The 16,542-nt window shown below is 37.5% G+C and overlaps 3 protein-coding genes across 5 annotated transcripts; 1 reads left to right on the top strand and 2 right to left on the bottom strand.

Moving 5' to 3' along the window:
* The first annotated feature begins 5,419 nt into the window (after positions 1 to 5,419).
* Positions 5,420 to 7,141, top strand: LOC129319382 (NAC domain-containing protein 2-like). The gene is made up of 3 exons (XM_054964431.1): positions 5,420 to 5,784; positions 6,064 to 6,338; positions 6,440 to 7,141. Exons 1-3 carry the CDS (start codon positions 5,625 to 5,627, stop codon positions 6,884 to 6,886), a joined length of 882 nt encoding a protein of 293 aa, XP_054820406.1. The 5' UTR covers positions 5,420 to 5,624; the 3' UTR covers positions 6,887 to 7,141.
* Positions 7,142 to 7,528: 387 nt separating this feature from the next.
* On the bottom strand, positions 7,529 to 10,878 carry LOC129319379 (aspartic proteinase Asp1-like). 2 transcript variants are annotated; one of them, XM_054964427.1, is made up of 8 exons: positions 9,933 to 10,876; positions 9,487 to 9,604; positions 9,146 to 9,369; positions 8,741 to 8,968; positions 8,490 to 8,625; positions 8,140 to 8,340; positions 7,980 to 8,052; positions 7,531 to 7,896 (listed from the first exon to the last, which is right to left on the bottom strand). In XM_054964427.1, exons 1-8 carry the CDS (start codon positions 10,127 to 10,129, stop codon positions 7,787 to 7,789), a joined length of 1,287 nt encoding a protein of 428 aa, XP_054820402.1. In that variant the 5' UTR covers positions 10,130 to 10,876; the 3' UTR covers positions 7,531 to 7,786. The 2 variants fall into 2 exon arrangements, with proteins under 2 accessions (XP_054820403.1, XP_054820402.1); XM_054964428.1 differs by lacking the exon at positions 7,980 to 8,052 and having other exon boundaries at positions 7,529 to 7,896; positions 9,933 to 10,878.
* Positions 10,879 to 11,301: 423 nt separating this feature from the next.
* LOC129319380 (uncharacterized) lies at positions 11,302 to 15,369 on the bottom strand. 2 transcript variants are annotated; one of them, XM_054964430.1, is made up of 4 exons: positions 15,122 to 15,369; positions 13,083 to 13,988; positions 12,160 to 12,234; positions 11,302 to 11,600 (listed from the first exon to the last, which is right to left on the bottom strand). In XM_054964430.1, exons 2-4 carry the CDS (start codon positions 13,947 to 13,949, stop codon positions 11,484 to 11,486), a joined length of 1,059 nt encoding a protein of 352 aa, XP_054820405.1. In that variant the 5' UTR covers positions 13,950 to 13,988; positions 15,122 to 15,369; the 3' UTR covers positions 11,302 to 11,483. The 2 variants fall into 2 exon arrangements, with proteins under 2 accessions (XP_054820405.1, XP_054820404.1); XM_054964429.1 differs by having other exon boundaries at positions 13,083 to 14,252; positions 15,122 to 15,368.
* Between the last annotated feature and the right edge of the window lie 1,173 nt (positions 15,370 to 16,542).

The raw sequence follows: 16,542 nt of genomic DNA, 5'->3' as shown, positions 1-16,542 counted from the left end.
TATTTTTCTGTTTTTGTGTTGGGCAAAAAAGTAAAAATATCTACTAACTTTTTTTCTTTTGAGACACTCAATATACTAAAGTAAAGAAATGTGCAACAATACCCATAAACTTACTTTAACAAGTATACTTGTGTTCAAGTTGTGAAAAGTACCTAACATTCATTACTTTTTTTAAGCCGATGTCACATGATTTTTTTCTAACGTCACATTCCCACCTCCTTCCTCCCTCTCTCTCCACTCATTGCCACGTCCCTTTTTCATTTTCAAGCACGCTCTGTAATGAAATAATCTTCACTTCTATTGGCTATTGTCATTGTTTCGATCATCCTTTAATTGATTTCCCTTGGTATCTCAAGTTACAACCTCAAACACCCAATTATCTTCCTTAGACGTTCATTCTCGCAATTCCTTTTTCAATGCAAGCCTGTATTCTATTTTGAAAGAATGCTTTGCGATTCATTGTGATCTAATGTTGCTTTTGCAATGTAAAATGTGAGGAAAGCCATGATATTTTCATTTTTATACTGCTTTGGAATGGCTGGTTTATTGAATAATTAAATATTTTAGTGTTTCAAATATGCATAATTAGACTTGTTGCTTTGTAGTTTGTTCTTTGATGCAAACGGGAAATGCTATTGACAGTGGCAGAATGGTGAAGAAGAAGCTTGTGTGTACTATGATGTTGTAAGTATATTTTCTAAAAATAGAGGAGCTTCAAGCATACCTTGTCATGTTTAATTTTAGCCTCGATGCCAAGGCACCTAGTTGCGAGGATTTTATCTATTTTCTGGTTATTAAGCTTAGATTCATCTCGAAAAAAATGCCAATTTTTTTTATTAGGTAAGAAGGCTCAACTGTGTAGCGCCAATAATTAGAGAAATCGATTTAAAAAAAGAAAAGAAAAGAAAAGGGAATGAATTTGAAAATAGAAACAAACCCCTGTTACAGAGTAGTGTTTTTGCATGCGTTTTGCCAACGGAGGTGGTCTACTATCGTTAGGAAGAAAAAATGGGTTAGAATCATTAGATTTAAAGCTGGTAATATGGGTCGGGTGGGTTAGCTCGAATAAATAGTTATAAGGATTGTATTGGATTAAAACAAAAATAATTCAAATAAGAATGAGTTTTTTCTAACCCAAACCATGTAACCCGTAAACTATATGAGTTAATCTTAATGGGTTAAGGTTAGCCTGTTTAACCCATATTATTTAAGAAAAAAAAAAGAGAATTAAGAAAATTTTGTGAATATAAATCATATTAACACAATTTACTTAACTGGATCAATTTATATATTTTATACAAATATTATAAATTAATGTTTTGGTATATTTAAAATGAATAATGAAAAGATATTAAATTGAGACTTATTACTTAAGTGTATTTAAAAAAATAATAAAAAAAATAAAAACAAATAAATGGGTTGACATGTTAGCTCATTTAACCTGCCAACCCTTGAGAGTTGAGTTGGGTTGAAGTTTTTTTAACTTATACAAAAATGGATTGAACTTAATTCAATTAATATTTCTCTTAACTCATATAGATTAAGTTGGCCCATACTCTCACTTCTAATTAGATTGAATGACCATTGTACAGTGTCACTGTTAAAGCCTTTGCTTCGAATGCTTCTCTTGCTTTGATTCCACCTTCGGCTCCAGCACCTCAGCCATGGTGCGGTGCCGCCATCAAGTGTTTTCTAGGTTAGGCAACCAAAACCCTTACCTTTGCTACAGCATTTTATGGGTTTAGCAATCCCATCCCGTGGTTCATTTTGTCTGGCCTTCGTTATTGCTTCTCCACCTGCATTGCTTCTCTTCCCAACTCAATTGTTGAGCTTGTTGATGTTGCAGAGGTAGTGGAAGGTGAAGATGCTTTTGTAAGTTTTTTAATCCGCGCCAGTGAAAAACTGATCAACCGTTTGATGAGATGTCTGTTTAATGGTCAACATTAGTTATTTTTCACGGCTTAGGCACAGATGCACCCATTAAAGCAAGTTTACAATACTGCTGCACTTTTCTTCACAGAAGAACACTGGTTGCCTATGGAGAAAAAGTTAGTCGGTATTGTTGCCGCCCTTTTGTTTTTCCCAGAGGTCAGGCTTTTTTATAGCTCTATAAAGAATCAACAGATTGTTATTGCGTTGGTCTTCCCTGTGGGCCGAAGAATTTGATGCCTAAGTTAAAGCGCTCATAAGGGGCCCAACTTCAATCGAGAACACCATCGAGGCCCAAATACGAAGCCGAGGCCTAAAACTGAAGGCTCGCCCGCTCACAAACAAATGAGGTTGGCGCTCGAAGAAGGTTCACTGTTGAAAAGTCAAGGTTGACAGCTAGCGGGAAGGACGTAGAAGGTTCCCAGAAAGTGGTAATTTCACAAAGAGACAAGCAAGTTCATTTCATTTGGACCCATTGCTCCATACATCCAAGTAGATTTGGTGCTGACAGAGATGTTTCATCCCGACATTCAGATTAATATATACCTCTCATTACTATCATAATTGATAATTAATCCCTTTATAACTAAAGTATACTCCCAAACCAAATGGCGGCGAATTGGAAGGGCAGAAGCAGACTTGGCTCGATGCCCAAGTATAAAGACGAGCTTACCATAACAAGCCAACAAACCAATAAAGTCAAGGCAGTTTCAAATGGGAATTGCGATCCAAGCTGGCCAACTTGAAACCACAAAACGTCATCACATCAACTTGACCGTGGAAAGAGGTTAAAAAAAGGTTTGGATTTACCGCTGATCGCGGACCAATTAGAGGCCACGAAGTTTTGAAAAGATATTGCCCGAACAGGACCACATGGTTGGTTCCTGTTGCATGAAAAGATTCAGGACCTGTCCAGATAAGTCTTGAAATCCTTAGCCAGGTAACATCCAGGTAGCTTCCACATAGTACCGACATCCTTATCCACCACCTGCAGCTCCTGCCCACGTCACCCTAGGAGGCTCGGACGATATGTTTACTTTTCATATGTATCTTTGTTTTCCCCCTTTTTTTTTGGGGGGGGCGGGGGCTAAGTAATCTGATATTTGTGACCACGTCACATGAACAAATACAAGAGATGGGAAGAGGGGCGTGAGGTTCGGTGGATTCAACATTTATTGTCACATGAGACGAATTTACACATACATCTCCCAAAATTTTAAATTTAATTTTAAGTTTTATTTTTTTAAAATGTAAGCACTCTTAAATTACATAAAAATCTAACTTAATATACAATATGCGCAAAATTATAAAATTTATGTGCAAAAGTGAATTCAGGGATTAATACGTAAAAAGGTTCTTCAAGAGATTGCATAGTTTTTTTTTTCTTTATTCTGTTTTATCCTCTACTGCTGGGATGCTTGAGAATGTTCTCATGGGATGCCTTCTTTCCCATTTTTTCCCCCCTTTTGACTCTTCGTTTTCAAAAGCGCATTGAATGAAAGGTCAAAAAGGACTTTGGCTGAGAGCTTTGTGCCTTGTCCGGCGGAAAAAAGATAGGCAAAGCAATGAGGGGCGGGAAAGCACTAAAAATTGGCCAAACCCACATGCTAAAACTTATAAAAGGAAGCATCTTGTTTTTATAACTTTTCATCCTATGTTTCTGACTATACATATCATGTGCTGCGTCCAGTATTGGTCCTACGCACTTATTTTTGGGTACATGTTATTATCATTCTTGTTCTATGAATAAATTTTTTACACATGTTAATTTAAACATTGTTGAATATAAACTTGAGACTTCTTTTAAGTAAGGGATTGGAGGTGATGTTGCTAGTTGTTACTAAAATAACTCGTCATTAACTATTTTATTACTAGTAATTAACACGAATCCTTTTTTGAGAACTGCATGGTGTGCATATTGCATAACTTGATCCATTTTATATCAAAGGATATAGAAAATTTTTGCAAGTCAGGAGCCCCGGCCAAAAAAGAAGAAGGGTCAAATAGCGTAATATAAAATAAAAGGAGGAGAGTTTTGAGGGGAGACAAAAGGTTGGACAAAAATGGGCACAACGTTGACTTTTCACATAATAGATGCAGCAAGTGACCACGGACAATATCATCGACCCGGCCATTATAATGCATTATTGTAACGTTCTTCCACGAGAAACGCGCGGCTGTTCAATTTGTTGCCTGTTAGTTCTTCATGTTCCTGCATGACAGTATCGTATTCACAGAACCATTCAAAACATATATACGATTCTTTCCATACAACTACATGATATCAAATATATTAAAATTTCAACATTATCCACTAGATAGAACCTCTAATTGTGTGGAGGGGATAATCCTACTTTTAAAATAATTAAGAACAAACTATTTTTTAAAAATATTCTAATTTTATTTAAAACCTTTAAAATAATTTAAAATTTTTGTAACTTATCAATTATTAATAAAATTCATAACAAATAATAGTAACTATTTATAGATTTTATTCAATCTCTAGACATTGAAAATGAATGTATGGGGAGACGAGTTTTTCCATTTTTTTCTTCTTTTTTTTCATTTTTTTAAGTTTAAATTATTTTATTAAATAATTTTTTTAAATAATAAAATTAATGAATGATGAGAAAGGGAGAAATAAAATGAAATGGAAAAAAAAATGGAGGACCAAAATCTGAATGCATGTTAGGGTTGGCAGCACCAGGATAAGTATGAATGACGCTATTCTGCAAACGTATTGGCTGACAAGAAGTTGACGGTCTCCGCTGAATTTGAAAGTTCAAAACTGTGATCCTCTGCAACGCAAGCTCAGCGCTCACTCCCCACATATCCACACGGCATACAATGATTGGAAGTTTGGGAAACAAAAAGTAAAACAAGATGCCGCATATATCCATCTTCAAAATCGGAAACCCTTCTCAATAGAGCTACAAGTCAAACAGCCTGACCTGAATCATTAACTTCAGGCTCACTTAACCGGAATCTTGGAAAAATGATGTTATATATTTTCAATATTTTTATTTTACCTTTGCAAATGTAATTCCGTGATGCTTTATTTTAGGTATGAATTGGTTGAACAAGACTTTTACGGAAAGGGTTCAAGGTTGCTGAAAGAAGCGGGGCATAGAGTAGCAGGGCGCAATTGAATGAGGACCAAGGCATATAGCGGCTGCTGAGATGGTCAACGACGCCCGCAATAACTGTTGACTGCTGAGCCGACTTACTGAATAAACGGGGGAGCTGACGCAAGCCATGACAGAATTGCCAGAAGGTGGGCTCACTCACACGTGTCCGTAACCCACTCATTCACTGCCACGCGTCGCATCCTTTAGCCCAGTAAGGCGAATCCCAACCCTATTTATTCTTTCGTTCTGCTTTCACACCCATGATTATTATTCCGCTCTAGTCCTGCTCCACTTTGATAAACCCACGTGTCATAATTGTATCAAATGTTTTCGCCCGCTCTCACTATAAAAACGCGTCTCGCGCAAGCGTTCGACGGTTCAGGTCGCAGTGCACAGCAAGAACAACCGCCAGCAAGCAAGCGGTAGAGAGAGAGAGAGGAATCTGGGACTCAAGCTTAAATCTTTATTTCGGTACTCCATCCAAAGCATCGAGGTTAGTTAGCTGAAAGGAGGGAGAGAGAGAGAGAGAGAGAGAGAGAGAGAGAGAGAGAGAGAGAAGAGTCGGGAATGAAGGGTGAATTGGAGTTACCTCCAGGATTCAGATTTCACCCGACGGACGAGGAGTTGGTGAATCACTATTTGTGCAGGAAATGTGCTTCCCAGTCTATTGCTGTTCCTATTATCAAAGAGATTGATTTGTACAAGTTTGATCCTTGGCAGCTTCCAGGTACCTTTTTTCTTTCTTTTGGAACTAAATTTGTTTTCCTTAGTCAAGTAAAAAATAAAATAAAATTAAAAATCGATTGATTGAGTTTGAATCCATGTTCTTCTGGATTTTCAAATTTCGTTCCGAAGTTCTTCTTAATGTCTGCGGTTATGAAGACCAACGCAAGCAGTTTTAACACTACATTTAATCCAATGTAATCCTTAGGTTAAAAGGTTATCTTGTTTTCTAAAATAAAAAAACGGGAGTACAATTTACAAAGAAATGATGTTGAATGAACAGAAATGACGCAATACGGAGAGAAAGAATGGTACTTCTTCTCGCCCAGGGACAGAAAATATCCGAATGGATCAAGACCCAACAGGGCAGCAGGAAGCGGGTACTGGAAGGCGACCGGGGCGGATAAGGCCATAGGGAAGCCCAAGCCTCTCGGAATCAAGAAGGCCCTCGTTTTCTACGCCGGGAAAGCCCCCAAAGGCATCAAAACCAATTGGATCATGCACGAATACCGCCTCGCCAATGTTGATCGCTCTGCTCGCAAGAACAACAACTTGAGGGTACATATCCCTCTCGCTCTCTCTCTCTCTCGTTTCGACTTCTATTCTATGCACTTCCAATTTTGTGTTCCTATTCTTATTTACTTTTCGTGTTATGGCAGCTTGATGATTGGGTATTGTGCCGGATTTACAACAAGAAAGGTGTGATTGAGAAATTCAACTCCCTGTATCAGAAATCGAGCAACTTCTCCTCCGATGCCGATGAGCATGAAACCAAACCAGAAATCAACACGGCCGCCAACGACCAGTTGTACATGGACACGTCAGAATCGGTGCCGAGGTTGCATACGGACTCCAGCTGCTCCGAGCGCGCGGTGTCGCCGGGCGTCACGTGCTGCGACAAGGAGGTGCAGAGTGAGCCCAAGTGGAATGAGCTGGCACCGGGCTTGAAAGACGGTGCCTTCGATTTCGATTTCAATTACATGGACAATTTGAACAATAACCTCACAGGATTTGACGCTTTTGCCCCTCAGGTCCAGTACCAAACGAATATGAACCAGCTCTCGCCCTTGCAGGACATGTTCATGTATCTCCAGAAACCATTTTAAACACACATTCACCATAACGGCGTTCATGGATCCCACATATTATTAATTCGCTGTAGGAATGTCATAATGGAGAGAGAATGTAGGACCAGCAGACACATTTCGTTTCGATTTGTATGGGTTGCGTAGGATTACAGTGTCCATATTTGTAAGGGGTCTAGAGGGAAATTCTTGTTCCATTGGGATTGTTAGCGGAATTTTTTCATATGATTTGTAATATATTGTTCCATTTTTCAATTCACATTACACATCGACATATGTTTCAGTCTTTTTTTGAGCATTATCAATAGGATGGCATTGGACCTCTGTTTCGCAGTGCTGCCCCGTAACTTGCAGCCAGCGTTCATGTTTGACGAACCACGAACGATTAGACTAATAAATCACTCCGTTCAGAATTGCCGCTGGACATAATAATACCAGAAAAAGTATATTAAAGTAAAAGCTTTTTTCAAAAATGTAAAGAAGTACCTAACCTTAACGATTGTGATAAAAGGGGGCCAGGTTTTGGCCCTTTTGTGGTCTCTTCTTTCTTCTTGTTTAGGACTTGAAGATTTTTATCCGCAGAAGCCATGTACAAGGAACATATAATACGGATTAAGAAAAGCAGGTTTATTAATCAAGTTCATGCTCCATACTTTGAATAGTTCTGACATGCTGAGGAGGGAGAAGATGCTTGCTAGGCTAGAACTATCGCACGAGATATGTCAATTAAGAGCTCACAACAATGCAGGCAAATGAGCAAATTGTGATAGGACTAATTATTTGCCATTCAGTACCCTGTACAAATAAATTCTATGTATTGTATGTTCACATCGATAACTTGACAAGAAAATATACATACAAATAATGAAGAGATAAACAATCATCCTGTACTTTCCAGCCATTTACATGTCTTGCCTATGATCAGATGGTGACATCTCTGAATTTTGGAACCCGGTCACAGTTTGCGGGTGCCCAACCAATCAACTGCTTCTCATTGTCGAATACCATCACTTTGTCTAGCATGGATATGTCTGCATAAACAAAAAATTCAGAGCTTAAAACCCATCTGATTAGTCAGTTTTAATAAGAGAAGTGATCATCTTAACATTCATACCCCCGATTAAGTTCAAATTTCCCAGGCCCACTTCAGAGCCGTTTAAAATGCCTAAGCAAACATTTCCTTTGGTCTGCACAAACAAATTGGTATAGCCAATAACAGATAGCAACGATGCATCAACTTCAAAGAAATGGGCAAGTTAGATGTCAGGACTCACTGATATTATCAGATAGGCCTCAGGAGGGATTTCAAACATAGCTTCACCTTTCCCACCTCTGGTAAAACCCAATGCCAAAGGCTTGAAGTATTTCGTGGCTTCACTTATCCTCTTGAATGGTCTTTTAGGGTGCCAACACATAGGAACAGTCAGGTCATCAGGGGCTTCTTTAATGGGCTTCCTGTCTAATTGCTTCTTCAACTGCAGTTTAAAATTTAACAAATAGCAGTCTTAACTAATCTCACAATATAACTCTACAAAGTAGAAACTTCCTATCTTGTTTGATGAATTCTGGAAGATCTTATGATACTTAAAATTGGGGAATATAGTGAAAGTTGCTTTCAACTGACCCAAGAAATCAATGCTTGATAGGCATTAGAGTTGAAGTAAGTGTAAGAGCTGCCACTGTCAAAAGTAACAGGATCTGCGACCCCCATAGCCTTCCCTCCGAAAATGAGTTCAGCTGCTCCTGCTGAGTAATGTTTGCTGATACAAATTCCAAAGAAAGGCTTTACAACAGGAGAAGTTCAGCAACTATGAATCATTGAAATGCATGTGAGAGAATGTAGAATGGGTGTCAGAGTTCTAAAGATGTAGTTACGAATGATCTTTAGATGTCATTGGTGTCCAAATAAGCCGAGAAGAATCATAAACATCTCCGAAGAAGATGTACCCTCCACCTTGCGCACTTAAACAGTGTCCGACAAGATTTCTAGCCAAGCCCTGACCATTAAGCTGTGATATCAAGCTGGTTTTCCCCCTGCCAATCCCAAGTACTCCATCCAATGGGTGGTAAGAAGAAGCTGGAAATATCTGATCATACCCACATCTGTAATTAACAGAACAAGTAAAGAGGAACTCAGATTCAGATAGCGGCGAGAGAACACACCAAAATTTCCAGAGAACGTGCATTAATAGAAAGAAAGTGACAATGATGGAGGTAATGCTGCGATAATTCATTATAATCAATGGTCGAGTTAATTATCAAACTCGTAGAATTACTAACCCAAGTGCCATACGAACTTTAAGCTGCATTCCATTAGTGAAGTTGAGGATGAAGACATCCCTAACAAGAACACCAAGAGATGAATAATGATCTGCGTACGTGATTTCGTAGTCACATTGATCTGGGTGTTGACACTCGTACTCTTCAGATGGTTGCAACGATGCACAGAGGGGATCCTTGCAGGGGACTAAGTCATTGCTGGGTTGATACAGTGGATGCGGTGTCTGATACATTAAGCGACAAAAACTTAATGGACTTGTTCTTTATCGCAACAGTCACAAGTACCTGCAAAGACGATGCTTTTTGCCTCGTTTTGCAGATTTAAGATTTAGAATTTGTACCTCAGAACAACGGGTACAAGGAGCATCACATTGGAGCCATGTGAGATCGCTACCCGAGTCAACATCAAGAAAATAAGGCCTCGGTGGCTGGCCTATGTTCAAAGTAACATTGTAAAAACTGCAAAAGATAAAATTTTTACATCCCCTTTAGAACTATGAAGTTATGTAATCATATTGCTCAAAAAAAAAAAAGTTATTTAATCATGATTTTATCTCCTTTTCTCCATTGAGCCATGGTAGGCTTATTACCTGGCCCAGGAGGTGTGTTTTTCTTCTCTCTCTCTCTCTCTCTATATATATATATATAGAACTTACAAGGAGATTAATCATATAATACTCTTAATTATCTAATAACTAGAATGGCCAGAGGCGAGCCTAAAGGCTACAGCAGAGGACAGCACAATTAAAACTGTCGGCAAAAAGAAAACAACGAGGATGTCACGCACCCCACAGGATAAACGTTGCCGTGAACCCGGAACAGAATGGAAGACCCAGCACGATTTACGACCCATGACGACGTCGTTTCACCTGCTAGAATGGACTGACTTTCCTTTTTGTGCTTACCACCAAACCAGGCTGAAGAAGACCAGCTCAATGCCAGAACTATGAACACCAACAATCCCACTTTCCCTATCTTCATCATCTACGCCCTCCTTCCTTTCTGTGGGAGTAATTTTCAGGGTTAATTACCGTTAGAAAATATGGCAATCTCCTCGTTAATGTCAGAAACTTTATGACCATGCACGGCTTTGCTGTTTCTTAACTGGGTTGTCAATTAAGGCTTCAAGTTGAGGTAAAAAAAAAATGATTCCATGGTATTGCTTCCTGCCGCCGAGATTGTCCACAAAAAATAACCACCTTTTACTCTTTCGCTTGGGTTTGGGTTCAGAATTGAGAGAACCTCACCATTGCAAAGGTTTGGGAATTGGGATTTCTTCTGATGCATGTCATGTTAGAGGTTCTTATTCCTTTTACCAAGTGACTTCCCCCTATGATCTAAGGCTGTGGGCTGCAAATTTATTACAAGATTAATTCCTTTTACCTTGTCATGTCAGAGGTTCTTATTCCTTTTTAACTATCATTCTCCTCTAATTTACCGAGTGCTGAAAAAGTGAATACTAGAAGTTAGGTCAAATATATTTGGCAGCTTATTTAGAAAGTAATTTTTTTAAAAAAAAATTCATCGCCAAGATGTTCACCGTGTATTTTTAAGTGGATTGTGAAATGCTTCTAACTTCCAATTGTCTTTGGCCAAATATATATATATATATATATAATTTTCAATAGTCATGGAATTATATTAGAACAATAGTGAAGTCTAATGGAAGCTCTTGTGCCTATGAGGACCTTACTTCTATAAAATTTCTAAAATTTGGGATAATTGAAAATAAACACACAAAAAAGAAAAAGTAACAAGGAATAAAAAAATGCAAACAAACTTCTTAAAGAACCAAAGAAATATTTGGCATATAAAAATGATCAGCTTTTTTCTTTTAACAAATTGGTAACTAAGTTTATTCAGCTTGAACTAGAATGGGCTTGAGATTGCTTATATTTTTATATTTTATATTAATAATTATTGATCAATATAAAACATAAAAATATAAGAAATTATAATATTCCCAAATTCCTTGTAAATAAATGAGACTAGGCCTAGCGTACCTAAAAAAAAAAATGATGTGCAATCCTCTAGGTAAGGTCCAGGCCCGACCCGTCTTCATTAAAACGTGGAGACTCGTAAACATAGGCCCATCCAAGTGCAAACATAAATTAAAGAATGTTAAATATGAAAACTATAACGCGCATCAAGAAATCTAGATAGCAACCAATATATTTGATCTTGAACAATTTACAAATCTAGTAAATAGACTGATTAGGGGCCACCGTAATGAAATTCAATTAAAAATCTTCAAGTTCAGAGTCAGAAGGAAATGAGAGTAAAGAAGAGAAATAAGGCGGGGGCCAATGTAACTATGCTGAAGAGACGTGCTAAGTAATCACGTCGTATGAGCACTGTGTGTCCGTGAAGCCCAAATTCCAAACACAAGAAACCAGAAAATGAACAAAATTGCCCAGTAACGTGCAGGTCCATACTTAATTCTGGTGAGCACGAACTGCAACAATCAAAAGCAGACAATATTTAGTTTCTTATTGAACCCGAAATTGGAAACAATTGCAGCTTTGCTCCCACTGGAAATGGGAATTCCCAAATTTTAGATAACACAGAAGTTCTAGAGAAGAACAACTCTAAGGCCGAGACATCAAAAACGATCGAAGATTAAAAACAATTTTAGGCCTGACACTTGACTAGAAGGTTCATCGTGTGATGTACTCGTGAAAAGATATTTTTTGATTCTATGTTTTCAAAAGTCCCCGGAATCGGTACTCCAGAAATCCAATATTTAGTTATTAACATGTTTCAGTAATAAGTTTCGACAGAAAAATAGAAAATCATGCCACCAACATCAAGTTAATGTTTCCAATAACTAATTCACCTGTCCGCAGTCATATTTCAATTGTGCGCAAAGTATTACTATCAGGTATACCCGGTCCCTTATTCTCTTGAAGTTCTACTTTTAGAAAATAATCAAGTCTAGACCGAGCATAATTTAAAACTGATATTATTTAACAAAATGCAACAAGAGGACCAAAGAATGGTCATGGTGCACTTACAAAGCGGAAGAAAACCACAACCGTCAAAGCACAAATGCCTCCAAGTAAGATATGAAGACCACTTCTTGCAGTTTTCTGCACAATATATAAAATGGAATCACACATACGCTTCTAACATATTGCTAAAACGAACAGAGAAACAGAAGCCAATATGTACCGACACAAATCCTGAAAATAATCTCCACTGTTTCCTAAGAACCTGCCAGCTATTTGCGTCCATGAGAAGTAAAAAAGAAGACATACGAACCAGCTTAACTCATCCATCAGATTATAAGAGTGTCCTTATTACCAACAAAACGTCCTTGCTTCTGAAAATTGGATGCGGATGAATCTTCATCCTCACCATCCCTGGATCTATGTATTTTATATCTTCAATCTCTACACTCGTATAATGGTTAACAAATCTCACACAGAAAACTCCAAAGTTCCAATGTTTTGACAAGATGCCACTCATTCCAATACACTGATGAAGTTTGACGTTTCTAAGGGTGAACATGATTTTTACTTCAGCTGCATGCTTTTTTACTCTTTCCCCCCTAAGAGTGGATAAAATATTAAATCGACAAAAGAAATCTCTTTATATTATATCAAATTGATAGTAATTAACAAGTAACTAAACCAATTAATCAAACATTTGATTTACCAGATCAAGAGACACAGAATTAACTGGCAGGCTCTACAGGCTGTGTTGGGCCAATTAAGAGTTACGCATTATGCATGAATATAAGTGTGCTTCACCATTTTCATGCATAGACAGAATCGAGAATTTTCCACATGAACATGTCAACATGTTTAGGTTCTACCACCTTGGGGTAAGGTGGCATGGATAAGGGTAGTGACCAAGATTTGAACCTCTTGACGTAAAAAAGAAAGCATGCTTAGGTTCCTATGCCATGCTAATAGACCAATTCAATGTTGCATACCTTCCCAACACGAGGAGCTATGAGCCATGCAAGGATGACAGTAAGTAGCCCAGTAGCAAGCAGGATCCCAGTAATCTCTACTGCCCACTTAGTTGCAGGATTTTGGACAGGTGCTGCATCTTCAGTAACAGTATTTAAAGGTTGTTCAGAAACGACCAGAGCGACTGTGTCCACATTGTTGTTGTTACTGCTATTACGAGGACAAAACCATAGTGCAATTTCACTTAGCCGTAGCCTCCTGATAGCAGCCACAGCATCAGGATCTACACCAGTATTTGCATGAACTTGAGCAGGACTGGGTTGCCCAATGGCAGTTCTTTCCCTCAATGCTTCATACTCTTTCAAAGAAGCAACAACCTTATTAAAGTCAGCAATTCTGACATTTTTTGCCTCATTTCCACATATTTCACAGATGGTAGATCCATGATTGACAAACCATTTAAGTGCACATGCATAGTGTACTACAGCAAGGTCATTTTTACAACAACAACCAAGTTCAATAAGAGTGTCTCGATGAGAAAGACCCATTTCTAAATCAGTTTTGCAAATGAAGACCTCTCCATCAGGGCTTACAAACTCCACAACCCCAGATTTACTTCCAACAATTCTCTTAAGAGATGCGTTTTTAGAAATTTCCTCGCAATCTGACTTTTCTTCTACATTACTTACATCAGGTTCTAAAACTGGAGTGATGCCCAAAAATTCTAGAGCAGCATCTCCCCTCTTATCAGATTCAGCACACTGGCACACACGACAGTTCATCCTTGTCCAGCCTGTCTCCTTCTCAGGACTATGTTGAGAGTGAGATTCTGAATCCTCAGTCTCAACATTTGAGAAACTATCATTGCTGATTTCTTCCTTTACCATTTCTGATGAGCTTTCTCCGCCCAGTTAAATGGCTGAGTGCTTAAATTCAAACATACAATTGTGATGTAAAATTATTGGACCATTACACTTCAATAGGATTCACTTAATCAAGTTCATAAGGCCAGCTTCAGCATTAAGTACTATGACTAACAAGAGAACAGATACTGAAATTTGACGGCAGAAAAACACGCAAGAAGATTTTAGCATACTGCAAGTTGTTGCAGCATGTCCAAGAGATGAACTTATACACAATCTACATGACAACAGAAATCTCAATGCTGCTAATCCAAGCCTTCTATTAACCTGAGATGCAATGAAATCCCCCATCAAAAATCTGAATAATGAATTATTAAGGCATCTAAAAGTTCAAATTAAAGAGTCACAGAGAGCAGCATTTCCTGTTGAAAGGCTTATCAAAGATTCACTTGGCATGAAAATAAAAGTCTCAGGACTAAAAATAACTCGGGTGATTTAAGACCAACCGAAAATGAGAATAGGTGAAGCTGTGCCATGAATAATTGCGATATAGGGGTTGAAGGAATATATTCAGAACTAGACCTTTTGTGCGGTCCAGTGGAAAGAACTTGGGGTAAGTCGTGTCGTCGGTTCAAATCTCATTGCCACCGTTTATATGTAAAGAAAAATAACCCTTTCCTTAGTTGAATCATTAAATGACAAAAATCTATTGTAAGTATAGAACCTCTTTATTCCGCTATATGCCAATATTTTCTTTTGCAAAACATTACGAGATTTTTAGTTCTATCAAACATACCCTTTCTCAAAACGTAAACGTCGATCTCAACCTCCATATTCAAATAAAACAATTGTTTCAAGAAAAAAGGACGATTGTTAAATTGAAAGTGGCGAAAAGAAACTTCCCCTTCCGTAGATTAGTTGCACCCACATAACTACGAACTTAATATATAAGAATAAACTTAGAATAAATAAATTAGAATAACTACACACTGAATCAATATATGAACAACACCAAGAAGACGAAAATCTATCAAAGAAAAATGTGAAAGCTTACACCCAAAAGGAGTCCCAGAAGTGATTAACAATCCTAGATCATCATTACATAATTCAGAAAATCGACACAGTTGAACGTACAGCAGTACCAAAATTAAAAATGGGAAAAAAAAAAAACGGCAGCGAGAAAGCTTTCCATTTACCTGGAATTTTGGAAATCGGATGATGAAGCTGGGCTGGAGAAGCAGAGCAAGCTAAAAGCAATTAGATTCGTCCCTCCCAGACTCGAATCCAACGCGTTATCTCTGTGTCGCTGTAGCCGTCGGATTTGTCTGGATTGATCCACTAAGTAAATAAACGATTACTGTTGAGTCTTCCAGTGAAAAACTTTTCGGATAAAGAGGAAAACAGAAGAATAGATAGGTTAATCTGATTTTCCCCAGAAACTAACAAAAGATTCTTCATGCTTAATCTATTTTTCCTCATTTTCATATTTGTTACAAAACTAAGTTATATAATTACAACAGCCAAATTATAAATATACCCAAATAAAATTAATAATGTGAAAATTTGTTTTATTATATTCATTGCACTTTTAATTTTCTCCGCCACTTCCACTGCATAGTCAATTAGTCCTCGAGTATCCATGATGGAAGCGCGCCCCCGCGCGTTTGTGTATGTACATATAATTCGAAAGATTTTCTTCTGTGAAATGTGATAATAGTGTGGCTTTTTTTAATATAAGTTCAAATAAACTGTAATTTGATATGTAATTTATATTAAAAAGGTGATTAATTTGATCCTTATAGTGAACAAATAAGTCAAGCTTTGTAATGTTATATGTTGATTGCATCATGATGCTGATGAGAAGTTGTAAACCATATGGTATTTATAGTCAATGAGTTTCTATCCCCCAAAAAAAGGGAGAGTCAATGACCAACGCATGACAGAATAACCAATAACTTTAAAGTTTTCAAAAATAATACTAATCTTTTAATATTTAGATTTAAAATTTATTCATAATTCCACTCGTAAGCACAAAAGGGGGGACAGTCTTGCAAGTAGTTAAAGTAGCGTATATACGTTTATTCAATTCGAATTTGATGCTTCAGGTATAATTTTTTTACTAGTTGAACGAAGCATTCATTGATGGTTTATAGATTTTTGTATTTGTACATGCGCGCTCAAAACCTTTGGACTGTAAGATAGCCCCCCTGTTCTTGAGGACGAGCCTATCTTCTAGTCCTTTATTATGTCATGGAATGTGTTTAGTTAAAAGTTTGCACAATTGAAATTTGTCAACCTGAAATTTGCCAAACTAAAATTTGGGTAAAAATAAATTATAATAACGGGATTTATATCTGGGTGTGACGTGGTCATTGAATGTTAGAGGAATAGTTATAGAAAATGGATGGGGAAGAAGGAGTGGTAAACATCATTAAAGAAAAGCAATTGGGAGGCGTGGAGTAAACGATTATTAGAGAACAAGAATGGAATGTAGAGGAGAAAACCATCTTATTCGTTGCAATAAGTCCAATCATGAATCAACTGGCTAGTAGTTTGTAGAGCACGCAAAGCTTTGTTGGTTTTTTTTAATCCCTATTCAAGATCTAATTATAAATCT

The sequence above is a fragment of the Prosopis cineraria genome, unplaced genomic scaffold (genome assembly GCF_029017545.1).
Source record: "Prosopis cineraria cultivar Desert tree isolate PC_DT_omini unplaced genomic scaffold, ASM2901754v1 PC9, whole genome shotgun sequence".
NCBI lineage: Eukaryota > Viridiplantae > Streptophyta > Magnoliopsida > Fabales > Fabaceae > Prosopis > Prosopis cineraria.
Note: the sequence above shows the minus strand (reverse complement) of the source record. Positions and strands in the feature narration are given on the sequence as shown.

Excerpts from the sequence above, each read along its gene's own strand:
- LOC129319382 (XM_054964431.1), top strand. The coding sequence starts at position 5,625 with ATGAAGGGTGAATTGGAGTTACCTCCAGGATTCAGATTTCACCCGACG. Across the intron at positions 5,785-6,063 it reads TGATCCTTGGCAGCTTCCAG|AAATGACGCAATACGGAGAG; the intron begins GTACCTTTTTTC and ends TTGAATGAACAG. Across the intron at positions 6,339-6,439 it reads GCAAGAACAACAACTTGAGG|CTTGATGATTGGGTATTGTG; the intron begins GTACATATCCCT and ends GTGTTATGGCAG.
- LOC129319380 (XM_054964430.1), bottom strand. The coding sequence starts at position 13,949 with ATGGTAAAGGAAGAAATCAGCAATGATAGTTTCTCAAATGTTGAGACT. Across the intron at positions 12,235-13,082 it reads TAGCTCCTCGTGTTGGGAAG|AAAACTGCAAGAAGTGGTCT; the intron begins GTATGCAACATT and ends TATATTGTGCAG. Across the intron at positions 11,601-12,159 it reads TTGTGGTTTTCTTCCGCTTT|TTCGTGCTCACCAGAATTAA; the intron begins GTAAGTGCACCA and ends TGATTGTTGCAG.
- LOC129319379 (XM_054964427.1), bottom strand. The coding sequence starts at position 10,129 with ATGATGAAGATAGGGAAAGTGGGATTGTTGGTGTTCATAGTTCTGGCA. Across the intron at positions 8,969-9,145 it reads AAAGTTCGTATGGCACTTGG|ATGTGGGTATGATCAGATAT; the intron begins GTTAGTAATTCT and ends TGTTAATTACAG. Across the intron at positions 7,897-7,979 it reads AAATTTGAACTTAATCGGGG|ACATATCCATGCTAGACAAA; the intron begins GTATGAATGTTA and ends TTGTTTATGCAG.